Genomic DNA, 20,502 nt, shown 5'->3' with positions numbered 1-20,502 from the left:
GAGGCAGGGTTCTTCTGTCCACCCATCTTGGGTCCAGGCCCACCCAAAATTGGGTATCTGGCTACACCCCTGGTTAGCATCTCTGACATTTCTACCTGGGCTTTATCCAAGTTTTGCAAATGTGACAAAAGTAAGATATTTTGCATGTAGTTTCTGTGTAGGAATTTGTAGTCCAGCTCATTCTCTTTTTTTTCCAAGAAATGTGTTCTAAGAGGGAGGGAGAGAAATGCCGAGGGAGGCGGGGAGGAATGACTGGTATAATATCAGCAATGCTGCCTTCTCACAGACTGTATGACCACCAGTTGCAGGGAACAGCATGGCTACTGAGGGGGAGGATCCTTCCTCAGTCATCACCCTTCCCCTTCAGAACGGTCCTGCATGTTTTTTCCTAGATAGAACGCATTGTTCAAGTGGGGGTTGGATTAGTTCTGCCTATCTATGTCGTTGTATGGTAGCTGCTTTTATAAAGCTTTGTACTATTATGTGTGTTGATTCTTGTTTTTCATCAGTGAGGAGTTCCTAAAGAAATGGAACAATAAAGCAACCTATCTTTTACACTACTTAAGAAAACTCTTTTCTCAAGCCAGGGGGACACGCTGCAACGACTAATTAAAGGAGTGATGGTCACAAATACATTAGGCAAGAAGCTCAATAAAAGAAATGATTACAATTTATTTGCTAAGCTTTGTTTCTAGGTGTTTAAAGTGGGCTAACATAGTTAACTTCGCCTCTTAATTTTGCTGCCACTCAGCCACACACATAACCCGGAGTCCGAGAACTAGAAGGGAAAATACCGCTACCTCTATCATTGCGCACACTGGCACTTCTCCAGTCCTAAGCCAATCAAACCCCGCCTCCTGTCAGCACCTGCGCAGTAGTTCCACCGGGGTAAAGTGCATGCGCACACGGCGGGTTCTCCGTGGTGCTTGTTGCGACCCGGAAGTGGAACTTGTTCCAGGTCTGACACGTAGCAACGAGGTGAAGCAGCGGGGGGACGTGTTGCTTCTTCTCCGCTGTGAGAGCGGGTGGGAGTTGTTTTCTATTCTCCGGTGTTGTGTTAGCCGCCTGCCGTGCGGGGACGGTAACTAACCCTCTTTTCCTTTGGGTTTTTTTGAGGTTGGGGGGGAGGTGAAATGGTGGAACTCCCTCAGGATCCGTTTGGGGCGGGACGGCTTCTTGTTTCGCTCCCCCGTCCTCGCTGCAACCTGCGCTTTCTTTCAGCCTAGAGGTGGCCTCGCTTTGGGGCCTTCACTTGGAGGCTGTTTCCAGGGCTAGCGAAGGGTTTATAGGGAGTAGGGCCACATTTTTATGGAGTAGGATAGTCTTATGCTTACATTTATTAGATGTATTTATTTAGATTTTGTTCACACCTTTTTCAGTAGTAGCGCAAGGTGAGTTACATTCAGGTACACTGGATATTTCTCTGTATCAGGAGGGCTCAAAATCTAAGTTTGTACCTGCTGTTTAATCCCAAAAATTCAGGGTCATGCACTTGGGTCGCAAAAATCCAAAGGACCGGTACAGTATAGGGGCTGTAGTGCTTCAGTGTGCGAAGGAAGAGCAGGACTTTGGGGTGATCGTGTCTGACGACCTTAAAGCTTTCAAACAGGTAGAAAAAACGATTGCAAAAGCCAGAAGGATGCTTGGGTGCATAAAGAGAGGCATGACCAGCAGCAAAAAGGAGGTGATAGTGCCGTTGTATAAGTCTCTGGTGAGGCCTCATTTGGAGTACTACGTGCAGTTCTGGAGACCGCAGCTACGGAAAGATATAAACAGGATGGAGTGGGTGCAGAGGGCGGCTACAAAATTAGTAAGCGGTCTTGAATGCAAAAATTATAGGGACAGGCTTATGAACCTCAACATGTATACGACAGGAGAGAGGAGACATGATAGAAACATTTAAATATTTCAAGGGCATTTATGTACAGGAAGAGCACACCACCCGAATTCTCGTCCACGCTCTCATTACCTCTCGTCTCGACTACTGCAACTTGCTTCTCACTGGCCTCCCACTCAGCAATCTATCCCCCCTTCAATCCATTCAGAACTCTGCCGCACGTCTCATATTCCGCCAGAACCGATATACTCATATCACTCCTCTCCTCAAGTCGCTTCACTGGCTTCCGATCAGATACCGCATCCAATTCAAGCTTCTCCTCCTTACTTACAAATGCACTCACTCTGCTGCTCCACCCTACCTCTCTACCCTCATCTCCCCCTACGTTCCTGCCCGTAACCTCTGCTCACATGACAAATCCCTCCTCTCAGTACCCTTCTCCACCATTGCCAATTCCAGGCTCCGCTCATTTTCCCTTGCCTCACCCTATGCCTGGAACAGTCTTCCTGAATCCCTACGCCAAGCCCCCTCCCTACCCATCTTCAAATCCTTGCTTAAAGCTCACCTCTTCAATGCTGCATTCGGAACCTAACCTTTCGAACATATAGGTTGCCCCAATCTGTCTGACCTATATGATTAACTGTACATTTGTCTTTTTAGATTGTAAGCTCTTCGAGCAGGGACCGTCCTTCCATGTTAAACTGTACAGCGCTGCGTAACCCTAGTAGCGCTTTAGAAATGTTAAGTAGTAGTAGTAGTAGTAAGAGAGCCTTTTTCAAATGAAGGAGAGCTCTGGAATGAGGGGGGCATACAGCAAAGTTAAGAGGGAATAGGCTTAGGAGTAACTTAAGGAAGTATTATTTCACAGTAAGGGTGGTGGAGGCATGGAATAGCCTCCCACTGGAGTCGAGGACTGTTCCAGAATTTAAAAAGGATTGGGATAAGCATGTGGGATCGCTTAGGAACAGGAGGAATTAGGGGTTACAGAGAATGGGCAGACTGGATGGGACATATGGCCTTTATCTGCTGTCATGTTTCTATGTTACTATGTGTTGCTCTACTGGGACAGACCAAAGGTCCAACAAGCCCAGCATCCTACTTCCAACAGTGGCCAGTCCAGGTCACAAGTACCTGGCAAGATCCCAAAACAGTACAGTACATTTTATGCTTATTCTAGAAATAAGCAGTGGGTTGTCTCTAAGTCCGTTTTAATAATGGTCTATGGCCTTTTCCTTTAGGAAGCCGGCCAAACCTTTTTTAAACCCTGCTAAGCTAACCACTTTTACTACGTTCTCTGACAACGAATTTCAAAGTTTAATTACATGTTGAGTGAAGGAATATTTTCTCCAGTTCGTTTTAAATTTACTACTTTTTAGCTTCATTGCATGCCCCCTAGTCCTAGTATTTTTGGAAAGAGTAAACAAGCGATTCATGTCTACCTATTCCACTCCACTCTTATTTTATAGACCTCTATCATATCTCCCCTCAACCATCCTTTCTCCAAGCTGAAAAGCCCTAGCCGCTTTAGCCTTTCCTCATAGGGAAGTTGTCCCATCCCGTTTATCATTTTCATCGCCCTTCTCTGTACCTTTTCTAATTCCACTATATCTTTTTTGAGATGCACTGACCAGAATATGAACACGATATTCAAGGTGCGGTCGCACCATGGAGCGATACAAAGGCATTATAACGTCCTCATTTTTGTTTTCCATTCCTTTCCTAATTATTCCTAACGTTCTATTTGCTTTCTTAGCCGCCGCTGCACACTGAGCAGAGGGTTTCAACGTATCAACAATGACGCCTAGATCCCTTTCACGGTCTGTAAAAATTCAGTCACGGGCACTTTAAACATTAATGTCTTACATAGTCCCTCAGTCTGCAAGCCTCATAAAGGTGCTGTTTTAATGAAAAATTAGGAAAAATGGTGACTAAAAATGTATTGGGCATGAGTGGAAAGGTAGACTTTTTTTTTTTTTTTTACATCAGAAGGTGGTCTAAAATGGTAGCAACATTGCTAACTTTACTCCTGTTTTTACTTTCAGTGGTTACAAGTGAAAGTTAGGGTAAAACTTAAACCTCTAACCACTGATTAAAAAAATTAGAGTCCCTGTTCCAGCCCGGGACCCCCACATTCTAACTAGGCCACCTGTTCTGTAATCCAGCTGATGCCTTATCTTTCATTCCAGACTTTGAGTATCACCAATGGGTCAGGTTTTCAAACTGATACTTATCCATTCCTATCCTAGCTGAGATAATGTTCAGGGACCCTTGATTAAATTAGTCCCCCATTTTCTAGTTCTTGTTACTTTATCTGTCTATGTGATCCATCTTTGCTTACAACTCTACTGGCTGTCAAAATGTTTTGTTTTGTATTGTGTTGACATTGCATTCTAGCATACTATGCCATAACTTGTACTGTTGTTTGAGTATTTTTACTGCTTTAATTGTCTATTGTCTGACTATTTCTACTGTACACCACCTTAAGTGAATGCCTTCAAAAAGGCAATAAATAAATCCTAAGAAATAATGAGCATGTATTGGAAAATTTTTGAATACAGTAGAGGTAAAACGTCTCCCACTGACAGCCCTTGAGAACTGGGAGTGACGACCAAGTCATTAGTTAGTAGTGGTTGTTGGGAGGGGGGGTCTCTTTGATTGAGAAGGAGGGGGTTCCTGACTCTGTTATTCCTGTTGTTTTAGGTTTCAAAATCTCACTTTTAATTCAGAAGTAGAGTAAAAGCTCATCTTTCTGGATTATGGTATTGTGCCAGCATGGGCTCTGAACCAGGGGTTCCTAGGTATGACTGCCTACTCTGTACCCTCTGTGCAGTTCCCTTCACTCAGGAACTAGATTTTATTTTGAAGGATGATGATTATTGATATTTTTAAAAGATCATTGTGTTAAATTAAATGATCAAATCATATATTAAGAATGGATATCCTTTTCCTTGTCATCCATATCGTTTTATCAAGCATGTTCTCACATTCGTTAATGGTGAGAAAAAGTTTTGCTGCATTTAACGGGATGGACACTGCCATCTGGCTTGCCTTTGCTTTTTCTGTGCAACCTGTGCTTTATTATTTCACATTTTGACACCCCCATATTTGTGAATCTGGAAAAGAGAGATCCTACTGAACAGCAGATATGGCTCCACCCAAGCAGGAAGGGTTCTTTAGGTAGCTTTACATAGGACATACATAGCTACTAACATGGTCTAGCCATACATGTGTACTTTTTAAGTGTTAGATTACAGCTGCCCAACCTGGCCCATTGATCCCACAGTTCATCAGGCTTTCAAGGTATTCACAGTAAATGTGACTGAGAGAAGTGTGCAGATCTAGCTTATTCATTGTGGATATCCTAAAACCCAGCTGTTTGGAGTGGGGGAGAGATCAGGTCAGGTTTGGGGAGCCCTATGCTAGCTGAATGTCACGAGAAGACTATGTAGTGTTTAGGCAGTAATAAACCTAATATTAAACTTTTATTTTAATAGGTTTGCAATGTCGGGCTTTGACGGTTTTAACACAGATTTCTACCAAACGAGTTACAGCATTGATGACCAGGCACAGTCTCATGACTACAATGCAGGAACAGGTGGACCGTACAGAAAGTAATTTCACATTTTGTGCTTTTGATAAAACAAATCTTGTGATTTTGCAGTCTAAACAAAAAGGTGTAGGATGACCAGAAAGGATCTCTAATTAGAAAATGAATGGTATAAAAAACAAAACTTAAAAGGGTTGCATATGTGTTTGCATGTCAAGCGGTGCTAGATGGCAACTCTGGCTCTATCAGCTAAGGCCGATGCTGGGCTGGCTTGTACGGTCTATGTCCCGCATATAGCAATCCAGTTTAGGGTGAGCTGGAGAGGGTTTAGACGGAGACACCAATAATTTGGAATGTGAGGACAGTGCCGGGCAGACTTTTATGGCGTGTGTCCCGCAAATGACACGACAGATTCGGATAGTTTGGAGTGGGTTTTAACGGCAACTCCAGTAGTTGTTAACATGAGGACAGAGCCAGGTGAACTTCTGCGGTCTATGTCCCAAAAACACCAAAGAAAGACAATGATCAAGTATATAATGTCACATTCATTGTTGATTCAATCTTGAATTGATAACGAAGGTGACTGTTGGGCAGACTGGATGGACCATTCAGGTCTTATCTGCTGTCACTTACTACACTACATATGTTAAAATGTAAACAAATGCAAGGAAGCTTTTGCATAGACATTGTAGATTTGCATACACAGATTGTCAGTTTTCTTCATGCATGGATGTGCTGTGGGAGAGTTTGAGCATTAATAAGCCTCCAATACCAAACATTTTAATTTATAAATGTAGATTTGTTTTTTTAAATTGGGATAGGTCTGGCATCACTCTAGTGACTTTGCTGAGAATACATGTTTCTCTCTCCTACTTTGAGCATTTTGCCAACTTAAGGGCAATATTTGTGAATGTAAGTCATATTAATGCTCATTAACACAAGCCCCATTATTGTCATTGAGGCCCATTTACTAAATGCATAACTCAACTCACATTAGAGTTAGTAAATCTAACTGTAAATTCTTTGCAGAGGAAGTTTTGAAGTCATTAACTTTCATACCACTGTGAAAATATCCATAGTATATTTAGGGGTTCATGATCAAAATTGGGTGCTCTGGTGCATACTACATGGGTCTTTTACCTTCAGGGCAAAACACCAGCAGATTCATGTTCATTATTGCCTAAGGGAAGAAAATGATGCACTGAGGATTTGCTCCTGCTTTCTTCATGCCTAACCTTTATTTGAGGGGTTTTGTTTTTTTCTTGCATGCTTAACTACACTTTTCCGTTTCCTGCCCTCTTCTTGGTCTGGGATGCCTCTGTTGAGAAACCTTACATAAAGTTAATGTTACCAGTTACAGAGTGGTCAGTAATCCAAGAGCTTATTTTGTGCATGTAAAGCACTGTTTACTTTGTTGCTGTCTGAGGGCAGGGGGTAACTTTTATAAGCACATGGACACATAAGTAGCACTCCTACTTAAGCTATGTGAATTTTCAGAATGAAAATATACATGTACTTCTGCTTTAAAGATTACCGTAGGAATTTCTGTATATATATTTACACATTGCCTTTGTATTGCTCCATGAAATGTGGAGTGCATTTTTTTGTGTTTGTATTTGTATTGGATCATGTGACAGAATTTTGTTCTTTGCAGGCAGTATGGTGCTTATGAGTATCCCCAGCAAGGTGGGTTTGTCCCTCCTGAGATGATGCATCAACAGCAGCCTTATACAGGACAAATTTATCAGCCAACACAGACATACACTCCTACCGCATCCCCATCTGTGTATGGGAGCAGCTTTGAGGATGAACCACCTTTATTGGAAGGTACAATTTTTATTTTGAATAAATAAGCAAATACCATATTTCTCATTCTTTACTGTAACCTGCCAATTCAGGTAATAAACCTGTAGGGTGCCAAAACAACTTTGCATGTGTGCACTGGTTTGCTTGAATATAGAATGCTATATGATAGCATATCCATCAGTTGGTCTTCTTTTAAACAGATGTGGCCAAAAGTCTTTTTTTTAAATACAAAATTCATAAATAAGGTCATCCACCACCCCCCCCCCTTTTTTTTTACACATTTTTCTTCAGTCTGCTTTCCCTCCCCTCTTAAAATTTTGATTCCTCTGGTTCCGCTTTTTTGAGTTTCTTGTGACTTGCCAGATCCTCCATTTCCTTGCAGGGAGAACGAGAGCATATATAAACACTTTATATACACACACATGCTGCCTTGTGCCAATGCTGGTGCTCCATTATGTTAGGAAAACAAAAAGGAGAAGGAAAACCCTCACGTGCAACAAAAGCAATGGATAAAAAAGTGAGGACTGCACAAAAAGGATCTCAGGAAGTCTTTAATATCAACAGCTAAAAAACGACCCATTTTTTAGCTGTTGATATTAAAGATTTCCTGAGATCCTTTATGCGCAGTCCTCACCTTTTTTATCCATTGCTCCATTATGTTATCCACACAACTCAACCAACAGATTAAACTGACTGATTCTGCTGTTCCCAGAGAGTATTGCTTAGATGTTGGTAATGTAAGTTGTAAGCATCTGGCTGCATTGATATTTTGTTTACTTGGGAAGGTATCATAAACACAAGCTTAATTCTACGTAGACTAAGAGCCTCTTTCTTTTCTTTCTCATCTTCTGTTTTTGATCAACATCTCCCTTGTTGACATGCCTGTGCAAACCCAGGAAACAAATGCTTGTGGCTCCCAGGATAGAGTGATACTTCCTTCAAGGTGCATAACAGCACCTCCTTTTTGACCAGCAAGTGTTCATGGTAGTGGCAACTATCTTCCTTCCTTCATCCTTCCACAAATCACCTAAACTGGCCAGTTCTGAATCTCTTCTTTACAGAATCACATTCAACCTTGAAATAATCCTCTTCTGATGATTATTAGTCAACTTTTTAAGTTTTTTTTTTTTTTTTTTTTTAAACCTTATCAATTTTTCTTCTAGTTTTACTAAAAACGGGAGGAAAAGCCTCAACTGACTCCTTCTTGGCAACAAAGCCAATCGGATCTAGGAGCTCATATAGTCCTCATTGGCTAAAAAACAGGCTCTTAGCTTTTACAGATGCATTGACTACTCATATCTCTAGTCCATGGCCGATAATGGCCAAAGTTTTGACAACTTCATCAGGGCCCGTGGAACATAAGCTCACTCCACTCCGTGGCTGTTCAGCTGAGCTTTGGAGGTTTTTTAGCCAGTGATGACTATATGAACTCCTAGATTAGATCGGCTTTGTTGCCAAGAAGGAGTCAGTTGAGGCTTTTCCTCCCATTTTTTTTAGTAAAACTAACAGAAAAATTGATAAAAATTTGATAAGGTTTTATAAAAATTAAAAAGTTGACTAATACTCATCTGAAGAGGATTATTTCAAGGTTGCTTATGATTTGTTATCCTCGGAAATTATATATATAATTTTGTAGAGAACCACATTCAAGGCCAGGGAGCCCGACTTTACTTTTTTTCTTTTCTTTATTAATGAAGCTTGCATAAACTTTGTGTATTAAAACAAGGATTACTTTCCCAAATCCACTTTATACCATTATTTAAAAACCTGTCTATCTCATCAGTCGCTGAAAGTTCTAGGTGGCTCACAAACATGAAATAATAAATCATCGCATAAAACAGAGCAACATTCACTTAATTAGAATAAAATTATATATATATATATATATATATATATATATATATATATAATAAGTTTGCTGTTATATGTTCGTTAATAATATCTTTGGCTCTGGCAATAACATTAAGAAATCAGACCTCCTGGGACAAAATAACGTGCTTTTGCTTGCTTCTGAAAATCAAGTAGATCAGTTGGTAATCTAATGTCAGCTGATAATTGATTCCAAATGCCTGGGCCTGTTACAGACAGCATTCTGTTTTCAGCTCTCAATCCCTGTGTCTATATAATAAGTTTGCTGTTATATGTTCGTTAATAATATCTTTGGCTCTGGCAATAACATTAAGAAGTCAGACCTCCTGGGACAAAATAACGTGCTTTTGCTTGCTTCTGAAAATCAAGTAGATCAGTTGGTAATCTAATGTCAGCTGATAATTGATTCCAAATGCCTGGGCCTGTTACAGACAGCATTCTGTTTTCAGCTCTCAATCCCTGTGTCTGCAATCTTGACAAAGTGGATTTATAGTACCCAACAGGAACATATACTGGAAGAAACGTGCCCAACTTTGTCTTAAAAAGGCAGCATAATGACTGTCAACTGAATTTGTCTCTCACACAAGCCAGTGAAGCACTTGTAGTTTTTATTTTGTTACATTTGTACCCCGCGCTTTCCCACTCATGACAGGCTCAATGCGGTTATAGAACACACCTGGTCTGCACGTACTATGTCAGCATTTACAACAAGTTATACTTGGCGTAACTGCCCGTGACTAATTTTAGTCGTGCAGATGGACACTCAGCATATTCTGACACTCGGCATATTCTATAAACCTGAATTTGGGTGTATTTTGTTTTGGTGCCGATTTTTTAGGTGTGATATATAGAATCTAGTCCTTACTGTCCTTTACAGAATACACTTCAAGTAGGTTCCTAAAAATAGATGCCTCTTTATGAATTCTCCCCTGAGTTTCCAGCATTTGCGAGTGGAGACACAGCCGAGGTACCAGAGGTAAAACGAGAGCATAGTGAACATGTTCTTCTAACAAGGTCTAGCCCCGTCTTTGGACGTTTTCAAATCTAGGCTAAAAGCCCACCTCTTTAATGCTGCTTTTGACTCCTAACCACTACTCACTTGCCCTGTACCCTTTTATCCCCACCTCTTTAATTCCCTTACCTCTTAGTTGTTCTGTCTGTTTGCCTGTCCTATTTAGATTGTGAGCTCTTTGAGCAGGGACTGTCTTTTCATGTATGGTGTACAGCGCTGCGTATGCCTTGTAGCGCTACAGAAGTAAGAAGTAGTAGTAGTATCATGAGAAATATGTCTCACTGCTTAGTACTAGTTGCAGTGTTCTGACCAATCTGTAGTTCTCGTAGTGGCAGTAATAATTCTCTTGTCACGGGTATAGAACTTTTGCATTTGTATTATGATTGTAATGTTGCAGAACTAGGAGTAAACTTTGACCACATCTGGCAGAAGACATTAACAGTGTTGCACCCGCTAAAAGCAGCAGATGGCAGTATAATGAATGAAACAGATTTGACAGGACCAATGGTTTTCTGCTTAGCCTTTGGAGCCACCTTATTGCTGGTAAGTTTGGGGTTTTTGACATTCATGTTAAATTTCTTTCTCATTTTGGAGGCAATGCCTTACCAATGTGAGTTACAATCCAACATTAATATAAAACAGTACAATTCCTACCCACCTCCTCCCCTCAATGCACAAAAGAAGGGAAAATAATCCAATATTCATAGCTCTTAGTATTTCAGATCCAAAAAATGTCTATAATGAATACCCCTTTACTGTCCCCTGATTTAACAAACGCCTTGCCAAATAACCAAACCCAAACCTTTTTCCAGAATTGAAGGTTGATTCTCACCTTGAGAGTGATTATGGGAATCATGTTCCACAGCATAGGCTCCATGATACCAAAAGCATGCCAGCAGGGTAAATTGTAAATAGACTTTTTCCTTGTCATCAAGCAGATGAAGCCATTACGTATGGGTTATGTCCATCAACCAGCAGGGGAGATAGAGAGCACTCAAACTTTCACAGTGCCCTCTTGGCCAGCTAGCTCCACTGTCTCTTCAGTATTCTCTATCTCCCCTAGCAGGGTGGCTGCAGCTTGTTCGAGCTCCAGAAAAATCTGCCGGGAGGTGGTTCCTGGCTTGCCAGTTGTTAACCGGGGTGTTGGAGGCTATAGCAGCTTCACTTTAAAGGCACATAGGTTAGCCCTTTCCCTGCCTTACCCATACCTCTGTGGATGTGGACATATTGCCTTGCTTTCCCTGTCCTTACCCACCAACAGTGGATGCAGGCATATAGGTTCGCCCTTTCCCTGCCTTTCCCACTCATCTGAGCCTCCGGAGTCTTCAATACCTCTGCTTTCCTCACAGCTTAAAAAAAAAAAAAAAGTCACGTCGCGTTTTTAAACACAGAGACGCTGGAACAGAGGTTTTTGACCTGATTTTCAGCAGGATCGTAGTTGTACACTAGATCCTTTGAGGTAAGAGTGTTTTCCAACTCCTCCGGGGTGGGCCCGCGATCGGGGCGATTTTGGCGCGAAACCGCCATTTTGGATTTTACCACCGTTTTTCGGCGATGGCTGCGGACAATGTAAAGCGCTGTTCCACTTGTGGCAAGCGCAAATCAGCAGCAGGGCTCTGTAAATCATGCTGTATTGACGTAGGAGCCAGCCCGAGCGTGGCGAGCGATGTTTCTTCCCGCTCTGAGCTGGCAGCGGGCGCCATTTTGCTTACACCACATGGCGCGGCCTCCGTGGACACGGAGAGACCTGAGCCGGGTGGGGCACCTCGAGATGAGGTTATTTCAGGAGTGGCTAGCACCGGACAGGATTTGGGTGTCCAGGGTGAGATTTTCTCCCCGGATTTTGTGCTTTTGCTGCATAAAGCATACATGATGAAAAGAGCCCTTCCTCAAGGGTCGCCTGAGGCTCCTCTGCCCCCCCCCCGATGGATTCTGGCCTGGGACTGCCCAGTGAGGCTTTTTTCCCGGATGCTTGGCCTAAAGAGAAGCGCAGAAGGGTTAATTCCCCTTCAGATTGTGGTGCACCTTTTTCCCCCCCTTGGTCGGGGTGTGAGGATTCGGAGAACTCTGACAGACGTTCTTGGTCTGAGGAACCAGAGTCAGGTGCGGATTTACCACAGGATCTGGATGATCCCTCCGGGGTGAGGATTTTCCACCGTGATGAGCTGCCAGCGCTTATTTCAGATACCCTGCAGGCCCTCTCGATTGAAGATCCTGACAGTGGCATGGCCTCCTCGGGTAATCCCAGGATGGCTAGTACCAAGAAAGCTGCTCGGGCCTTCCCTTTGCATGACTCCATCCTAGAGCTTGTTTCGGCTCAGTGGGCTGACCCCGAGGGACCTTTGAGAGTTTCCAGGGCTATGGGGCAGTTATACCCTCTGCGTGAGGGACATATGGCTCGTTTTCAAATGCCTACAAGTGGATGCCCTAGTCACTGCGGTGACAAAGAGAACTACCCTCCCTGTTGAAGGAGGTGTTGCCCTGAAGGATGTTCAAGACCGTAGGCTGGAAACAGCATTGAAACGGTCCTTTGAAATTGCAGGTCTCACTGTTCGGGCGTCTGCATGCAGCTGTTATGCTGTTAGAGCCTGCCTAGCTTGGCTGCAACAGGCAGTGGCTCAGCCCGGAGATGGAGCGGAGCCCTTCTTGGATGTGGCTCCGCGGATGGAGGTGGCCTTGTCCTTTCTGGCTGATGCCCTTTATGACCTTGTCAGAGCTTCGGCTAAACAAATGGCAGTAGCAGTGGCGGCTCGCCGTCGTCTGTGGCTACGACACTGGGCAGCGGACATGGCCTCTAAGCAAAGGTTGGTGAAGTTGCCTTTTCAAGGACTTCTCCTATTTGGTGAGGAGTTGGAGAAAATTGTGAAAGGCCTGGGTGATCCAAAACCCCAGCGCTTGCCCGAAGATAGGCAGAGGCCTTCCTCTAAGGGCCAGGCGGTCCACTTCTCGTACAGACCTCGCTTCCGTGAAGCTAGAAGGTACTGCCCGGGGCGTTCTGCTGGGTTCACTTCACGTGCCCGTGGTCAGCAGAGGAACTCCTTTCGCTCGGACAAGCGTTCAGCAGCCGGTGGCTCAAGACCAGGAGTTCAGGGGCGACCCTCTCGATGGTGCGCCGGCCCTCTCGATGCCTGTCATCGGAGGACGGCTTTCCCTCTTTGTCGAGGAGGGGCCAAGATTTCCTCAGATCAGTGGGTTCTGGACCTGATCAGAGATGGATACAGAATAGAATTCAACGCCCCAGTAAGAGACGTGTTTGTGGAGTCCCGATGCGGTTCTGCCGTCAAACGGGTGGCGGTGGAGGAGACTTTACAAGGTCTGATTCAGTTAGGGGCAGTGACCCCGGTGCCTCCCGCCGAGCAAGGCTGCGGCCAATACTCCATCTACTTTGTGGTGCCGCGAAAAGATGGGTACTTTCGCCCTATTCTGGACTTAAAAGAAGTGAACAAGTCCCTGAGAGTGCGGCATTTCCACATGGAATCCCTGCGCTCCGTCATTGCGGCGGTATAGCCAGGAGAGTTTCTCACGTCTCTAGACCTGAAAGAAGCTTACTTGCACAGATTTGGCCCCCGCACCAGAAGTTTCTGAGGTTTGCGGTGTTGGGAAAACATTTCCAGTTCAGGGCCTTGCCTTTTGGCCTCGCCACAGCTCCCCGAACCTTTTCGAAGGTAATGGTGGTAGTAGCTGCTTTTCTCAGGCGAGAAGGTATCAGGGTTCACCCATACCTAGACGACTGGCTCATCAGAGCAGACTCTGCAACAGAGAGCTTACAAGCTACAGCCAGAGTGGTCTCAGTACTGCAATCTCTAGGCTGGGTCGTCAATATGGCCAAAAGTCACCTGTCCCCTTCTCAATCTCTAGAGTTTTTGGGGGCCAGGTTCGACACAGTCTCGGGCTATGTGTTCCTATCCGAGCTAAGGCGGTGCAAGCTTCAGAATCAGGTCCGTCTGCTCCTGAGGATGCCCCGCCCGCAAGCTTGGGACATTGTCCAGCTGCTGGGATCGATGACAGCCACGATGGAAGTGGTACCCTGGGCGAGAGCGCACCTGAGACCTCTACAGTATTCCCTACTCCGGAGATGGTCTCCTATTTCTCAGGATTACCAATGCAGACTTACTTGGCTCCCTGCGGCCCGTCTCAGCATGGAGTGGTGGCTCTCGGACAGCATGCTGCGGCGAGGAATGCTGCTGACGCTCCCCGTTTGGTGCCTAGTGGTAACAGATGCCAGCCTGAAGGGCTGGGGCGCACACTGCAAGGGGAAGCATGCCCAGGGTCTATGGACACCCGAGGAGTCGGAGTGGTCCATCAACCGCCTAGAGTTGAAAGCGGTGTTTCAGGCGCTTCTGGCCTTTCAAGTGACCCTGGAAGGATTGGCTGTCAGAGTGATGTCGGACAACACGACAACGGTGGCCTATATAAATCGACAAGGCGGAACAAGGTGCAGAGCACTAGCCGCGCAGGCCGAACTGATTTGCCACTGGGCCGAGCTGCATCTTCAGTGTCTGTCGGCAGCTCATATTGCAGGTCAGAGCAATGTGCAGGCCGATTATCTGAGCAGGCATCAGATCGATCCAGCAGAATGGAATCTGGCAGACGAAGTATTCCTGCAGATCTGTGCCAAATGGGGCAAGCCCGTGATGGATCTAATGGCGACAAGTGCCAATACCAAAGTCCCGTGCTTCTTCAGCAGACGGAGAGATCCTCGCTCGGCGGGGTTGGATGCCTTGGCTCAACCCTGGCCTCCGGGTCTACTTTATGTGTTTCCCCCATGGCCCTTGATAGGGCGCCTGCTCTTGCGGATTCGGCTGCACCCAGAAGTGGTCCTCATCGCCCCGGATTGGCCAAGGAGACCTTGGTATGCAGACCTCCGACAGATGCTCCTGGAGGCTCCTCTGCCGTTACCTCTGGTACCGAACCTGTTGACTCAGGGACTGGTAGCCATGGAGGACGCCGGCCGCTTTGGTCTTACGGCATGGCTATTGAGAGGGCGCAATTGAGGGATAAAGGTTATTCCAATAAAGTTATTTCCACTCTCCTGCAAGCCCGCAAGCGGTCCACTTCCGTGGCTTATGCCAGGATTTGGTGCCTGTTTGAGTCTTGGTGTGCTTCCAGAGCCATTGCTCCAATGCGGGCTCCTGTCTCGCCGATTCTGGACTTTTTTCAGGAAGGTGTACAAAAAGGCTTGGCCTATAATTCCCTGCGGGTGCAGGTGGCAGCGTTGGCCTCCCTTCGTGGTAAGGTGGAAGGCGTGCCTTTGGCTGCTCACCCAGATGTGGCACGGTTTCTTAGAGGGGTGCTTCGGCTCCGACCTCCAGTGCGAGCACCCTGTCCAGCTTGGAACCTGAGGCTAATTTTGAAAACCCTGCAGGCATCTCCTTTTGAGCCGCTTCGGCGAGCATCGGAGAAAGATTTGACACTGAAGGCCGTTTTTCTGGTGGCCATTACCTCGGCGAGACGGGTGTCAGAGTTCCAGGCGCTGTCCTGTAGAGACCCATTTCTGCAATTTTCAGAGTCCGGAGTCACGGTTCGGACCGTGCCTTCCTTTATGCCTAAGGTGGTTTTAGCCTTTCACCTAAACCAGGCTATTTTCTTGCCCTCTTTTTCAGAGGAAGAGTTTCCAGAATCTTTTGGGCAGCTGCACCTTTTGGATGTGCGCAGGACTCTGCTGCAGTATCTGCGAGTTACTAACTCTTTCATGACTTCTGATCATCTGTTTGTTTTGCTATCCGGTTCTCACAGAGGGTCTCCAGCGTCTAAAACCACTATTGCCCGCTGGCTCAAAGAAACTATCTTTTCAGCTTATCTGCTGGCCGGCAGGGTTCCGCATGTAGCCTTTAAGGCACATTCTACTAGAGCGATTTCTTCCTCTTGGGCTGAAACTGGAGCACTCTCTCTTCAAGATATGCAGTGCAGCAACATGGGCTTCTAAGCTCTCCTTTGCCCGACATTACAGGCTGGATGTGGCTGCCAGGAGGGATGCGCGTTTTGGTGCACAAGTGCTAGCGCGTGGTGTGGCTTGTTCCCACCCTATCTAGGGATTGCTTTGTTACATCCCATACGTAATGGCTTCATCTGCTTGATGACAAGGAAGGGAAAATTAGGTTCTTACCTTGGTAATTTTCTTTCCTTTAGTCATAGCAGATGAAGCCTGTATGATTGTCTGTATGCTGTGAATCTGTTTTTCAGGTTCTGTTCTAATTTCCTGAAGTTCCTTCCTTGGGAGAAAGTTGGAAAACAATCTTCAGGATTCATGTTCAGTTTAAATTTAGGAGGATGTGTTCATTCCCTCCAGCATGTTTTTTTTGGAGGATGTGTTGATTCTCTCCAGGAGGCGCGTGTGTTCCCCTCCAGTTCTATAAATAGGAGGATGACTTCATTCCCTCCAGTGTGTTGGGAGGATGTGTGATTCCCTCCAGGAGGCGCGTGTGTTCCCCTCCACTTATACAATAAGGAGGATGAGTTTATTCCCTCCAGGAGGATGTGCATTCCCTCCTTTATGAGTTCATGCCCTTGTGATGGGCCATCGTTTGCTGTGAGGAAAGCTCTTGTGATTCCCATTGCGGTTTGCCATACTGCTTTGGAAGCTTCAAATACTGAAGAGGCAGTGGAGCTAGCTGGCCAAGAGGGCACTGTGAAAGTTTGAGTGCTCTCTATCTCCCCTGCTGGTTGATGGACATAACCCATACGTAATGGCTTCATCTGCTATGACTAAAGGAAAGAAAATTACCAAGGTAAGAACCTAATTTTCCCATCTGGGATTCGTAATACTTATTGCTGTGAAGATCTATGGGGTCGTTTTAGGATACATGGGCTGCAATAACCACACAGCATGCTTAAACTTCAGCCAGCTGTAATGTAGCTACAGTCGCTGCTCAGTGGCTTTTCGTTCAATGTAAACGGGGTCTTTTCAATCATTTCACAGCATCACCAGGTATAATTAGTGGATAATTATTGGAAATTGTTGAGTGTTTTTAAAAATAACTTGTTTCTTTGCTTACTTTTGCAGGCTGGTAAAATCCAGTTTGGCTATGTGTATGGGATCAGTGCAATCGGATGTTTGGGGATGTTTTGTCTTCTCAACTTAATGAGCATGACTGGTGTGTCATTTGGCTGTGTTTCTAGTGTCTTGGGCTACTGTCTCCTTCCTATGATCATACTTTCTAGCTTTGCAGCCATTTTTTCTTTACAGTAAGTATCATAATTTGCCATCACCCTGTTTTAAATATTCCAGACTTTTTTTCCTTCTATTTCTTTGTAGTTAAGTGTACTTAGTGTTTTGATGATGACTAAAATACACATCTGATTTGAGGATTAAGCAGGTAGTTCACTGTTCAAATTTACTTTTCCAAGATCTAATACAGAACTTGAAATCACATGGTTCTGAAAACTTATGGTTTTTAGCTCTTACAATTAGTGGTTCCCAAATCTGTTCTGTTAAGTTATTGTATCCATAATCATTATGTATATGAGAGATTTGTCAAATCACAAATGAAAAGAAGTGAAGTTCTCACAATATAAGTTCAAAATACACTTCACTAAAATTGTGTTCAGTTCTTAGGGCAAGAATTATTATTTTTTTTATTTTTATATCCCTCTATCAATCACGTGATCTCTAAATTTTCAATTCAAAATCCTCTAGCTACTTAGCTTGAGTGTAAAACTGGTTGTCCAGAACTTTTTAGCTTTTTGATGTAGTCTTAACCAAGCACATTGCCCATTCCAGTGGTTCCAAACCTGGTCTTGGAGGCACCCCAGCCAGTCAGGTTTTCAGGATCTCTACAATGAATATTCATGAGAGATTTGCATACACTATCATGAATATTCATTGTGGATATCCTGAAAACCTGACTGGCTGGGGTGCCTTCAGGACCAGGTTTAGGAACTACTGGCCCATTCTGTTCTCCAAAGCCTAAGCTCCAACAAGCAGTTAACTGGCATATGTGACCTAGAGCAGGTATAAATATCAATGGGTAAATTTTTATTTTATTTTTTTAGTATGTGTATATTGCTGATGTCACACTTTTCAGGCCAGCTTAGAACACACTCCCTTCAAAATTATGCTTGCTGCAGATTCACACATTCAGGAGTAATTTTAGGAATGCTAGTCCTTACAACTCATTTGTTCACAATCCTAGGACCGATAGTGATTTTTAAAGAAAACGGTGTGTTAACATAAAACACAAATGAAAATTCTTAATGTAGCTACTACGACTGTTCATATTATCTTGCAGATGTTCAACTGCCTTTTAATTTTTTTTTCCCTTACAGAGGAATGATGGGAGTTATTCTTACCGCAGTTATTATTGGGTGGTGTAGTTTTTCTGCTTCCAAGATCTTCATCTCTGCCTTGGCCATGGAAGGACAGCAGCTCCTGGTTGCTTACCCCTGTGCTCTATTATACGGAGTCTTTGCCCTTATTTCTGTGTTTTGAACTGGGTAGTGTTGACGTTGGACTTCAGTGGGCCAAACAAAGGAGAGAGACCTTTGAATAATTAAAATGGACCTGCACTGAGCATTACCACCACTATCATGCAGACTTATCTTGTGACTGTGTGAGGGAGCAGTGGATATAAACATGTATATCTGTGTTCATATTGTATAGACCTTTTAAATATCTAATTGACAGGATTGTCCATAGCTTTAATAAAGACTTACGTAGAGTAAAACAAGGAGCATTTAGTGTTTCCAACCTCCAGCAGGTTGCCTTTGTTTCTTGCTTTTCTGATGTATTTGGTCTAAGATGAAGCCAAGAATAAATGAATCCATTTACTTTGCAAATTGTCATAAGGCACAGAAGAGAGTAATTATTGGATCTTAAACCTGCGATGATGAATTTCAAAATCCCAGTAAATTGGTCTATTCTGCTTTACAGGCACCTGTCTTGTGATAGTGAACAAATCGAGCCAAAACTTCTGGATTATATCTAGATGTTGGCTCTCTATGTCAAGTGGAAAGCATAGAATTCTTGCCATATGTGCAGATACTTACAAACAGTATTTATCGAACAGTGTTATAATTACTGATTAAATGTATTTGTACAACATCATGTGATTTGAAATGTACCAGAATAATATTTTTGAACCCATTTTTATTGAGATGGCAGCTTGTATTTCTCGCAGACTTTTCTCAGTGTAGTCAATTATTCTAATTAGAATAACAGGAGGGCGTTTTCATTTGAGTTTTAATTACATTTCATTACTTTCTGAGAAGCAAACAATAAATCACGCACTGTACCATATAATCTTAAGGCTCTTTCTATTAGTCTAATGTCCCTAGTTTTAATTAATTAACTTGATAATACTAAAATGCAGACAGCAGTCTAGCAGCGAGGGGTGCTATCCAGTCTTTTGCATTGAGTGTCGCGTGTATGATTATCTCCCAGTTGGCGAGAGGTTATATGTGTATGCTTGATGCAAAGAGCCCCTTCTCTTACAGAGTGAGTCAATTCTCTTGTGGCTACAGAAGTAGACTTGGAGGAGCAGAGGAAGAGAGAGGTACATAAGAGACCTACCTCCATTCTGGCAGCCCCTGTGCTACCTTGGAAGAGGGAGGTCTCCTAAAAGGAGAACATCAACCTGTACCTGGGATGCAATATCTTCTTGCACTAAGGATGTGTCTCCAGGAACTTCCGCCCAGGGCAGAAGGGGTTAGGACAGCTGTTGTACTTAGTAATCCTACATAGATAGGCGGCTGATGGATGTGAGGATCTCTTGAGCCACTTGCCTGCCACATGTTACCCAGATAGGATTTTACATAGTGCTGAGGAGGGTCTGGCTGTCTTGGTACATGTGGGTACAAATGACACAGGAAAATGTGGCAGGGAGGTTCTGGAAACCAAATTTAGGCTCTTAGGTAGAAAGCTGAAATCCAGATCCGGCAGGGTAGCATTTTCAGAAATGCTTCCTAATCCACACTCGGGACCCAAGAGGCAGGAAGAGTTCTGAAGTCTCAATGTGTGGTTGAGATGATGGTGCAGGGATGAGGGATTTAAGATTTCTTAGGAAATGGGCAGCATTCTGCGGAATGGGGAGCCTATTCTACAAGGATGGACTCCACCTTAACCGGGATGGAAACAGGCTGCTGGGACTAACATTTAAAAAGGAGATAGAGCAGCTTTTAAACTGAAATGGAGGGAGGGGGGAGCTGACGGTGACCTAGGGCTGCGTGGTTCGGTGTGGCATATCCTTGAAGGATAAAATTGAAACAGGACATATAGGGAAGCCCAAGAGAGGTTTCAGCAATGATGAAAGGAAGCCTGGAGTGTTTAAGGAGAGAGCAGAGTAAAGGATCACATTATTCCCATCAACTTCTAAGCGGCTTGTAGAGGCAAGAATTTTTTGAAGTGTCTGTATGCAAATGCTAGAACCCTAAAAGATAAGATGGGAGAGTTTGAATATATAACACTAAATGAAGAGGTAAGAATATAAGAATAGT

General features: G+C 44.1%; 1 protein-coding gene across 3 annotated transcripts; it reads left to right on the top strand.

The window, feature by feature from the left end:
* Positions 1-929: 929 nt before the first annotated feature.
* YIPF5 (Yip1 domain family member 5) lies at positions 930-19,309 on the top strand. Of its 3 annotated transcripts, none has more exons than XM_030212742.1 (6): positions 931-1,081; positions 5,332-5,448; positions 7,039-7,211; positions 10,469-10,614; positions 17,075-17,256; positions 18,337-19,309. In XM_030212742.1, exons 2-6 carry the CDS (start codon positions 5,339-5,341, stop codon positions 18,497-18,499), a joined length of 774 nt encoding a protein of 257 aa, XP_030068602.1. In that variant the 5' UTR covers positions 931-1,081; positions 5,332-5,338; the 3' UTR covers positions 18,500-19,309. The 3 variants fall into 3 exon arrangements, with proteins under 3 accessions (XP_030068604.1, XP_030068602.1, XP_030068603.1); XM_030212743.1 differs by having other exon boundaries at positions 937-978; XM_030212744.1 differs by lacking the exon at positions 5,332-5,448 and having other exon boundaries at positions 930-1,081.
* The last annotated feature ends 1,193 nt before the right edge of the window (positions 19,310-20,502 follow it).

This window comes from Microcaecilia unicolor, chromosome 8 (genome assembly GCF_901765095.1).
Source record: "Microcaecilia unicolor chromosome 8, aMicUni1.1, whole genome shotgun sequence".
Lineage (NCBI taxonomy): Eukaryota > Metazoa > Chordata > Amphibia > Gymnophiona > Siphonopidae > Microcaecilia > Microcaecilia unicolor.
Note: the sequence above shows the minus strand (reverse complement) of the source record. Positions and strands in the feature narration are given on the sequence as shown.

What these genes read in the sequence shown, in the direction of transcription:
- YIPF5 (XM_030212742.1), top strand. Translation starts at nt 5,339, where the DNA reads ATGTCGGGCTTTGACGGTTTTAACACAGATTTCTACCAAACGAGTTAC. An exon ending in ACAGGTGGACCGTACAGAAA is followed by an intron (nt 5,449 to 7,038) that starts GTAATTTCACAT and finishes TGTTCTTTGCAG; the next exon opens with GCAGTATGGTGCTTATGAGT. An exon ending in TGAACCACCTTTATTGGAAG is followed by an intron (nt 7,212 to 10,468) that starts GTACAATTTTTA and finishes GTAATGTTGCAG; the next exon opens with AACTAGGAGTAAACTTTGAC.